Source organism: Gadus chalcogrammus, unplaced genomic scaffold (assembly GCF_026213295.1).
Source record: "Gadus chalcogrammus isolate NIFS_2021 unplaced genomic scaffold, NIFS_Gcha_1.0 GACHA088, whole genome shotgun sequence".
Classification (NCBI taxonomy): domain Eukaryota; kingdom Metazoa; phylum Chordata; class Actinopteri; order Gadiformes; family Gadidae; genus Gadus; species Gadus chalcogrammus.
In genome coordinates, this window is record NW_026613523.1 from 9522 (window position 1) to 20734 (window position 11213).

Genomic DNA, 11213 nt, shown 5'->3' on the forward strand with positions numbered 1-11213 from the left:
CCCTGGTTTCAGTGTGGGGTGACGGCCAGGGGGGTTGGGTCGGAAGTGACCTTTGTTGTTGGTGATGGTGCCCGCTTGCAGTGGCTGGCGTGGGTCTGGGTAGCACTCTTAGCCACCTTGCTGTGATCCACAGGACTTGGAATGATTCCAACCACCTTGGTGAATTCCAGGCACGTCTTCGATAGTAATCCATGTATCGTTGAGTTGCCCTTCCTTGGGCTGTATCTGCAGTTGCCTTGGCTTGTTGTCCCGTAGACGTTGTTCTCTACGGGACCACTCTCCCTCTCTACTGTCCCACCACTCCGAGGGTGGTACGCAATGGTTGCGTGGATTCATTCTGTTGGATGACTTGGTTCACCAAATGTGAACCATTGTCACTGGATAATTTCTTTGGGAATCCCCCCTTTTGATAATTATCCCCATAAACATCACAATCAAGTCATCTGTTTCCATATATTCAAAAGTCATAAAAAAATAAAAATAAAATAAAATATAATAAAACTAAGAAACAAGGCTACCTTTTTAAAAATATTTCTTAACAAAAAATATTCTTATTTGATTTGTATTATTTCCTTTGGTTTGCTCTGGTATACCCAAGGTTGTTGTTGTGGGCTCCCCATCCCCCCTCTTGACGCATGGACTTTCCCATGCGTCAATTTACCATAATAAGGGAAATCCCAGGCCTGTAAGCATGGCTTTCTGTTGCGAGCGCACCAAAAAACCTTTTACTTTAATTCTGAAAAAAACATTTCTTTAACTTTCAACTTTTCTACTTGTCTTTGATCCTTCAAACTACTTTTTCTAATAACTTTCAAACCTTTCAGATATACTTCTTAGAAACTATCACACACTCATATAGACAGTCCTAGTTACACATTAGATCTCGTCTCTTGTAATATACGTGAATGCTGTGTCTAGTGCGATACTTTCCGTACACTGCTCTTCTCTCCCTCCGCCTGGACACGCCTCCACCTCTCTCTCTGCTTCCTGCCTCGCATCCGCATCACGGGCTGTCCTTTGAAGTGCCTGTCCCCACGTCTCTCCCGTCTCTGAGACCCTCCTTTGTCTCAATTGTTCAGGCCACTTCAATGTGGCTACACAGGCACCATGGAGGCCACCACTCTGGTGCTGTTGGTCCTGCTGGACTGTCTCCTTGTGTCGTCCAGCAGACCGTTCCGTAGCTCTTCAGGTGGGCCTCCCATGGTCTGTAACTTCATAAGAGGAGTCGTGACGTGGGGTATTTGCACTGTATTGGGCCACTGGTCGGGCTGAAAGCAGGAGGAGGAGGAGCGTTGTCCAGGTCCGGATCTATTTGAACAAAACTCGATGCAGATGGGTTATCTCTCTCCCCACCCCTTTCCTTATCTTGTCTTGCCTCACGTTCTTATCTATCTCTTCTCCTTCCATAACACATACTTCTTCCAATCTCTCTCATACATTTGTCAATTCACCTTGTTGCCATTTTGGCCATAAAACATTAACAAAATATCATAATATTAAAAATCTGCATTTTCAATATTAGGCAATACTCTTCTGTTGTCCCCGTCACGTTGTTAGTCGGGGGTCAGTCGGGGTTAGTCTGGGTCAGTTGGGGTCATGTCATGGCTGTGTGATATGGTTGACCATTAAAATGGTTCTGTTAGATTGTAATAATCGAGTATCCACTGTCTACAATAGCCCGTTGTTTAAAATAACTATATATAATATTACATTTAGCTGATTAGGTCGCGTAAGGCTGGTGAGAACCATACAACAATCATTTGGATGTGGTGCTTGTGTGCGTTGTGACGTTGAGACCATTTTGCGTGTTTGTGTCATGGTGCTCATACCTCCTCCTTGGACCTGGTCTGCTCCTGCGTCCCGTCAATGCGAATGCCCCCTTCCATCTTTGCCTCTCTTTTTTCTTGGGACAGTCTTTGATCCAATGATCCTTGGATCCACAATAATGACAGTTCCATCGTCCGGCGTTCCCCTTTGTCTTTTCTTTCGGACAGTCTTTGATCCAATGATCCTTGGCTCCACAATAATGACAGTTCCATCGTCCGGCGTTCTCCTTTCTCTTTTCTTTCGACCAGTCGCCTCTTTGGTCTCTGTTGCGACGGGTGGGCTTAGGATTCTGCAGGGCCTCCAGTTGGGCGAGCTGGAGCTTCTTGGCTTCATCCCTCCCGGGCATGTCGCCTTGGCTGTACGTACAGAGTTGGCAAACTTCGCTGATGGGGGCCTCGTGTTGTTGGACCAACTCTTGAAGGGCTGTGGCGAAGGCAGCCCCTCCCACTGCAGATGGGTCTGGGAGCCATTCCGCTATGTCCTTAATGTCACTGGGTCTCCATGCACGGAAAACGTATGCTGGACTGCCATCCTGGGGGTTCAGTACTTCGATCATGGGGAATTGTCCATCCATCACGTCCCCATGTTGAGTAGTTGGGGAGAACGCCATTCCCTGGTTTTTCAAGCGGCTGGCAACGGGTTCCCGCTTGGTCGGTGTGGCCGTCGCCTGCTGGAATGATTGTGGAGCATTCCCCTGGCTACGAGTTGCAGGCCTATCTTCTCTCGCCCTGCGAGCGGGGGCTTTCTCCTCTTCTTCGGGGACAGGGTAGGCGGCTTCATGGGCGTTGTCATACGGGGGAGGAGAAGGGGGATTCGCACGCGGTCCGCCGGTGCAGTCCAGGTCCGGGTCTACATCTCGGGTGAAATTGAGATAAAAATATTCCTACACTCTCTAGTCTCTACGCTCTCTGTCCCTGGCTGATTTTTTTTTCTCTATCCTGGCTCTCTCTTTCCCTCAAATGAAATGCACACCAACATAATTAAAACTTCAACAACCGTTTTAAGTTAAAACTCCCCATCTCAGGAAAGCCCAGTTTGCGCCAATATTTTAAACCCTCCAGAGCCGCTTCACCATGCTTCTCCAACATCACCTTCGCAGGTCCCGTTATCTCAGTTTTTCCAGATTTGTTCCCCATATTTTAGATCCTTTTACACTAGTTATTATTTAACACATTATCTGATATCGCCGAAACCTCCTTGTTACTACACACATATACATATATTTATTAATGAATACCTATTATTATTATTTATATATATATATAACACCAAGCGCGCTTCAACGGGTTTCCCTTTACCGTCCCTGACAGACTCTAGCTGCCCTTTCTGTTACCTATATAGCCATATATATATTGACGGAAGCGAAACGGAGCTACCGCATGTTCCTATAACAGAGTTTCTTTGAACGAGGCCTAAGTTCAGATATAAGTTTACGTTTACCGAAACATTTATATACCGTTCCTGTAACGGATTTAATTTTGAAGCTTTAATAGTATTGTGATCTCACCTGCTCGAATTCTTTTTTCCTTTGGATACCGTACTGAAGAACCACTAGTTTATCCCCCACAGGCACCCCCTCCTCGACCCCATTAGTCTGGTTACAGTCACCTGGAGGCGAGGTAGAGCTTTGGGACTGAGAACGAATCCTCAGACCTGTCTTGGAAGCTGATATTTCGTAGAATCTTCAGGTTAGATATCCCGGACGAGCCCCCAACTGTCGTGGCAATTTCTGTATCAGATATTGCGTCTAAGCAGATGAGATATTTAGATGCAAAAAGCACACAATACTGTTGACAATTAGTGGTTATATATATTTGTAATAAAAGTACGAACAAAGATACATCACAACATGCATCAACAAACAACATAACAGGCATACATTACAATAATCTGAGGCCTCAGATGGGAGCTCCTCTTTGCGTGTTACTTCATTCTCTGAAGGTACGCTCAGACAAGTCCACTGAGTCTTCCAATCAATGAGTTCTTATTCACTTCGTTTGGGTCCTGAAGGGGGTGGTCCCCCAATACTAAAAGTCTTTGTTCACCAGATTGTTATCTTTACAGTTGAAGCTCCCCCCCCCGAGTCTAAGGTGGGGTCGGCGGCCGTGCCATGTAACCTCTGGCTTTGTTTACGCTAGCCAGAGTGTCGAAGAACAGGCCCATACTTCAAAGCATTGCTTGGGAGATGACACACGAAAAGATAGGAACAGGCAGGCAATAAAATGCATCACACGACTCTCGGGGTTCACACTTTAAATGACCCAAAAGGAGAGCAGAAGGCAGACACTATATAAAATTACACAGAATAGCAACAAAACTTAAATTCATATAGACCAAAACAATACAACATGTAGATTTTCCATCACAAAGCAAAAACATATTCTCCAGAGAAAAGAATTGCGTGCCAATTTGTGTTTATCTTTTCACATCGTTATTCAATCTATCTCCGATTGAACTGTATTAATTGGTCCGTCGAGTTCTACACTTTCCTTGGGTACCGCTGCTATTTAGAAATTTTGCAGACTGTTTCGGGGACTAACTGAAACTCCATCCCCCTAGAGCTGTTCCTATTATTTTCACATTTTCGGAAAAGTCTGTCTTACCCAGATCAAGAAAAGTTTCTTAAGTTCTTCGTTGTGCATTCACTGGGTTAGCATTTGGTTTGTCCATTCAATGATATTATCATCTGTTTATTGCCTGTCATCTACGTGAAGGGTAACTTGTCATCAGAGAAAGCGTCAGACAAATTTCCACCTTGTGTTGTCACTGGCACTAGTTTTGAAGAAGCAACTATACAGAACAAACTGGACCCCATTTCATCAGGGGCGGCATGTTTGTGGGAGAAGATGGATTTCAGTATCTGCCGACATGAGAGCAAAATCTTCTTTCATTCTGTCCACTTTGGTGTTTAATTCACCAAGATCCCTGCCTCTGTTTTATGTCTTTAGCTTCCATTAACTTGGTTAATTGCTGTAGCCTTTGTTTTTATACAAAATATGCAATGAATTGTTGACTAATCTTTTAATGCATTTTTTCATGTAATTTCTACTGAATACCGTTGTGAAATGGAACTTCCCTGTCCATCTAATTAGATTGTACTGCAATGACTTAGCCCCTGCTATGATTAATATAAAAATATAATATGTCACACATTTCTTAATGTCTCCAGTCTGAAGCTGGTGCTCTCAGCCCCGCCCCCCAGCGGGGCCCTGGACCTATCAGGCCTCCCGTTGGCAGCGAGGGACATGGAGCGCCTTTGCGGCCACCTGCGGCGCCACGCGGCCAGCATGGTCAGCTTGGAGATGGGCTTCACCGAGCTCACAGACGAGGCCTTCCTGCTGCTGCTGCCCACGCTGGCCGGCCTGCCACACCTGGAGACCCTGGCTCTCAACGGAAACCGGCTGACCAGGGCCGTGCTGAAGGAGCTCACCGACGCCCTGAAGGTACAGCTCTCCTTTAATGGACTATGTGGGTTTATTTATATATTTATATGTCTGTGTTTGTGGGTTTAGTTTATACCTTTTTTACTTTGCTTTGTTTTTGTTTTTGTGTTCAGGTTTTGGATAGTTGGTGGGAAAATTTGTTGGTTTGATGTTGGCGGAGGAAAGCTCCTACTTAAGTTTATTTACAAACAATTCAAGGACCTCTAATTATTACTATCTATCAAATGTATTGATCATCCGCAGTCGTCAACTACATTGAAATACCTCTAATGATCACTATCTATTAAATGTTCTGATCAATCATCTTGATCGCAGTCGGCCCTTCAAGCCAATGTTTACTTGCACTGCAAGTAAACATTATATTCACTGCGGTAAGTGAATATAGGTTGTTTTGGGTAACATGACGGTGTGCTGTTGTATTGCTAAAGTTTCGTTTTGGATACCAACTCTCTTTCCTACAACTCTTAGACCAAAGCGAGGACATTTTTAAGGCGTTCTCTCTAGAGCTGTTGGTCCATTCTGGGCTACTGAACATGGCGGCCTCCATGGAAGAGGCCTTGCACGTATGTAGATATAAAGGGCTCATTCTAAGGTAACGGAAATCTGAATAGTGAACTAATTTAAACATACAATCAGCACTGAAAGGGCAAGCAGTGTCTTCTCTCTACTGTCAATCATAGAGCTTCAGATTTCGGTATGCTACAGTCCGACATCCTAACAACAAGCAAAGTTATCTTGGACTTGGAGTCCAATATTTAACCATTATATCTTTTACTTTCAAAGGCCTATAAGACTTTTTCAAATGTGTTGAGCTGATCCATCCATGATGATCCATTTAGTCTTAAAAGAACCGTAGTAACCACTAATTGACTTCCTAGGACCCTGGGAGCTTCCCCAGCTTGACGTGGATCGACCTGGGCAACAATGTGGACATCTTCTCCCTGCCGCAGCCCTTCCTGGTCAGCCTGCGGAAGCGCTGCCCCAAGCAGGGCAACCTGCCCACCATCCTGGAATTCGGGGAGAGCCAAGCCAGTGAGCCCCCTGAGCGGCCCAAGAGGAGGGCGGGAGGGGAGCAGGGGGGGCAGCCGCGGGCCGGACAGGAGGAGGAGGAGGAGGGGGCGACGGACGACGAGGCCAACCGCACAGAGAGCATGGACGAGCTGCGGTCGGAGGTGGAGGAGGAGATGGACGGGGAGCTAGAGATAGAGGAGATGATGGAGGAGCTGCTCGACTTTGACCGTGAGGCGAGAGGCCCTGAGGACGAGATGGAGGAGGAGGAGAGCATGTGGACCCTCGAGGATCCAGGGAGAGGAGGAAGGGCTGGGGAGAGGAGAAGGAGGAGGAGGTGCATAAGGGCCGGTGAGGAGGAGGAGGAAGAGGAGGAAGACGGACACAAGGAGGGTGGGGGGGAGGAGAAAGAAGGGGGGGGTGGTCAACGCAGAAAGAAGGCTCTGAAGGCTGACAAGGAAGACGACACACAGAGCCACTCCTCACGCCTGTCCTTCTCCAGCCAATCGCAGCTCTCCTCTTCCGGGGCCGTCGGGCCAATGAGAGTGGAGGCCGATGACCTGGGGGACGCCGCCAAGCAAGTGCAGCATTTGACCTGATTGCCGTGGTCCCGTGGTCCGTAGAGACTACAGAGCTCTTCTAGAGGAGCTCCCATAGGGATGTAGAACATTTCTCATGTTCCAGGTCCACTGGGGTACCTTGTGGACAGAAGAACCTAGTGGAAGGTGGGACCAAGCTTTGTACGGTGGGCTGCTCTGCCACCTATCAGGAGGGGCCCTAGGAACTGTGGCTCATAAGGCCGTTTGCTGATGACTTGTGGCTTGTTTAGGTTTGCAGACACCAAGGATTCCAAGAGTAGAACAGGACTTCCAGTGTTAATATAAAGCTTGGGTAAACCAGGTAGAATGTTCCCTCTGCCATGTGTAACATTAATATTCCTTTCCTGCAGGTGGAGGAATACCCATGTGCCTGTGAAATTTTATTATCGTGTGAAAGTGATTAATATCTAAAAAAGAGAGAAAGAGAGTAAGTAAAATGTCAAAAATGTACCTAACTATAACTTAGTACAAAACATCAAACAACAAAGGCTGTTATATATATGCACTGGCATATAGAAAGAATAAATATAACCAAAATATAACATAGAATATATGGCAAGAAACAGCTTTGATAAAGAAACAGCTGTCAAGACCTATCCCTGGATCAATGCTACACTTTACCAGTTATTCTCCTAGAAGCCAAACTCTCCAACACACTAAAAAGATTTAAAAGAAGATATTTACTCTTAAGTAAATAAATTAGAACATCTGGTTGTTTTAGAAAGTAAGCACTGGTGGTTGTCCAATCAAATGTAAAGTTTGGGGACAAGCCTCTCCAGTTGAGAGTGTCTAGCCGTCCTTGATATCAGTGCTGCCACATGTAAAGTCCTATGTTTTGTTTATGTAATTAGACAAAGTGCTGAATATCAATAAGTCATTTTTTTCTTGCTCTGCAGTACCATACAAATGTATGCATCACATGCTTTTGCAATGCAGTATATGGGTTAGATGTGATGTAGCTCATATACAGTGAGGTTGTGAGGTACAGTGAAGCTCCACTGTTCTGTGTGGGGTTGACCCCCAACTATTATTCCCTTATATGCAGTATGTAGCTTTCCCACGGCTATTGCTTCTACCCACTTGTATCAAGTAGTCTTATCAAGTAGTCTTAACAATTGTTGAGCCGAGGCAAAACATAAGATGGCGTTCTCCATATACTGCACATGTTCATTCTTAGTTCACTCATATAGAGGAATTGTATACTAAAGTGAATGTCTAACATTCTTAATATAAATATTTCAGGTAACAAGCAACCCTTTGTCAAACGATTGCCAGTCTACATCATGAAAGAATGATGATTCAAAACAGGTAATGTGAGAAAGTCCCTCAAATTGGATCGATTCCATTTCTGCAATTAAAGCCATTCTATGCTCAACCAAGAGGAACCACACATTCCTCACTTGGTAATTGTTGATCTTTTTTTATATTGCCACCACACATCAAAATGTGTTTGGTAACAGTCCATAACCTATTAGCCTATTTAAAATGTCTCTGTTGTATGAAAAATAACACAGCTTCTTAAAAACTTCTGGGTTATTCTATAAGCCATTCTCAGGTTTATGTGGTTTTTCTATCTGCTATTATAACACTTTTCCAGAAAAAATGAATCAGGAAATGAAATGTTAACCCTTACAATTAATTTACTACTCTCAATATCAGAATGAACACATGATCCATAGAATATGAACTAACATTCTAAAACATGCTTTACACTAAGCAATCGTAGCCTTGCTGAACTGCAACAAAGATCTCCTCAATTTTACTGTAGCATTGATGAGATGAACAGTAAAGCAACGTAACATTCTGGAGCAGTAGGCCACACAGTAGTTACCTAATTACCTTAAAACTGCCGTTCATCTCTGGCTGCAGCTGTGTGGTGTTAGATCAGCCTGTGTTTAGCTTGCTTTAGGTTTGTGTTTCACCGTCCAATGGTTCTGCACAGGGATTCCTTTCCTCAATCACAGTCTGCCACCAACCTTATCACTCATGTATTGCCAACCTTTCCAGGAATCCTCTGCTGTCTTTAGAAGCACACACCAACATAAAACTTCAAATGAGTGAATGACAATAATTTATGATGATGAAGAGGGTATTTCTGATTGTGCGAAAGGACTGAAGACACAAAGAATGAACACTGAAGATATATAACATGCAAATGGTGGTTGTTTCCTCATCCCTGCTTTTTTATTTTCTTTACCATCCTTTCTTCTCTCTTTTCCTTGAACACATCTCCTATTTTGGTATTCTTTTCTATTTTGGATTATCCAATTTGAATATGAAAGACTGGCATTATTATCAATAGTAAACATTTGGTTTGTTGTTTTACCATGAATGTTACAATTAAATTCTATAACATGAAAATGTATATTTCGGGGGGGGGGGTATTTCTCAGAGGACAAATCTCCAATAAAATTAAAGTTGCACACAATGATAACAGGATCCTATATAAAGAGAGCATGGCCTCATGATTACACCATGGTGGACATCATATGAGCCGTGTCTCAATATGTTTGGTCTAGGACGGATTCAAACAGTAGACCTCTTGCAGAGCATTGTGCCAGAGAGCCACAGCAGACCTCACCCAGCAGATTCAGACTATATTTACAGCACCATGAGGCTTCCATACTTTGCATAAAGGGTGAGCTTGGTAAGTATGATAAAAGTATAATAATAATAGATAGAAGTGATAAAAGCGGTTAGTTAATTTAAGAATCAGACTGATTAGACTCTGGGTGAGGCTGCACACCTGTTGTATTGAACCAATGCCACAGGTTAAACCAGCCATCACCAAACACATTCAAGAGATATCCTACGGGTCTGCATGTAACACCTGCTCTATAAATAATTTATACTTCAAACTTTGAAATAAACTGGATTGCAGCATCTAAAACCTGTGTTAAAACACACATATTTTCTGTGCACTGGACGACAGGGATCGATTGACTGGTGAAGATCACCATCAAAACGGACTCTACAGAAATGAGTGTACCCCTAAATCCCAGTTTAGAGAGGCGAAAGCCAAACCAATACATAAACTTTGTTTCTTTTTAAATATCGACTTGAAAATTAGCATTTAAGGCAAATGTCACGGAAGGCGACTAGGGGGAAAAGTACATGAACGGCAAAGACAGTTGATTCCTCTAAATTAAATGTATTATTATTATTATTCCCCCCAGATAACGAACAATAGACTCTGGCTAGAGCCAATATTCCCTGCCCTAGTGCCGGTAGGGATACGATGTTGCACGGCCGTGGTAAAACCAAAGCCCTCCTCGTGGGCAGCAAACACCCCTGGCCACTTCCGTAGCAAGGCAGAGAACTGTTCCGACTGCCCTGGAAGAAGTTCCGTGCTCTCCCCGCCATGCGGTGGTGTCTCTCTCGCTGGGCCCTCGCATACGGCCCGCACATCCACCTCCACCACTCCTGGGGTCGAGTCTCGTAGCACCAAATGGTTCCGCCCCTGGACGTCTGAGGGGTCAACCAAAGAAACGGTTGCCAACGCATGTCGGTCGGGGAGAAGCACAGGGAACAGTTGGGGATTACAGATACGTACTGGGACTTTACCTCCTCGTGCCCAGGTCAAGGTCCGGGCCACTTGCCAACCGCGTTCCTCTGCTCCGGTATCGTCTGGGAGGTCTTCCAACAGAACGAGGTGGTCAGGGGAGCCAGCTACATGGGAAACAACGGTCCAGACAATCATCTCCGTGCGTGGGGGAATGGAGATGGGGCTCTGCTGAGTCAGCCTTGCCATTACTTGGAGGGGCTCTTCTGGGGCCTGGATCCTCTTGCATATGGCAAAAGCCTTGTCCCACGCCTTGACCGAGGCTTGGGGTACGGTGGACTTGAACGCCATTTCCCAAGGATGGCCATTTAGGAAAAGCTTCTCCCAACAGTCTTTGATCACATTCATCCCTAGAAGGCCATACTCTGTCCCCATACAGCTGTCCTCTACAATCACTATCCCTTTGTTCTTCCCGTGGATCGTCAGCTCCACTTCGGGGCATTGGCCCACCAAGGAGGGCTTTTCTAGGGTCTCGCTGGGGCTACCCTCTTCGGTCACCTGCCCTACAGTGGCCGAGGAGCAGGAAAACCCGACCGGTTGGAGCGTTGTCGTGGGCAGTAGCGTTGAACGTGGCCAGCGGCTCCACACTCAGCACATAGGGGGCGCCCTTGGTTATCCCACTAGAACGATCGGGTCTCTCGTCCTGTCGGTTGTCCTCCCCGGGGTGGCTGGTAGTTACTTCGAGGGGCCAGGGCTTGTTCCTGCTGTAACTGGCTGCATATCTCCGATGCGATGGTCTTGCTCAAGAGAAACACCTGGCTTTGTATCTCCTGT

At 45.4% G+C, this 11213-nt stretch overlaps 1 protein-coding gene across 1 annotated transcript; it reads left to right on the plus strand.

The window, feature by feature from the left end:
• Nucleotides 1-4970: 4970 nt before the first annotated feature.
• On the plus strand, nt 4971-9176 carry LOC130378556 (leucine-rich repeat-containing protein 75A-like; the record flags this gene model as incomplete). Its single annotated transcript, XM_056585294.1, has 2 exons — nt 4971-5270; nt 6149-9176. Coding segments are annotated over 2 exons (1029 nt in total), but the record flags the coding sequence as incomplete, so codon positions are not given.
• Between the last annotated feature and the right edge of the window lie 2037 nt (nt 9177-11213).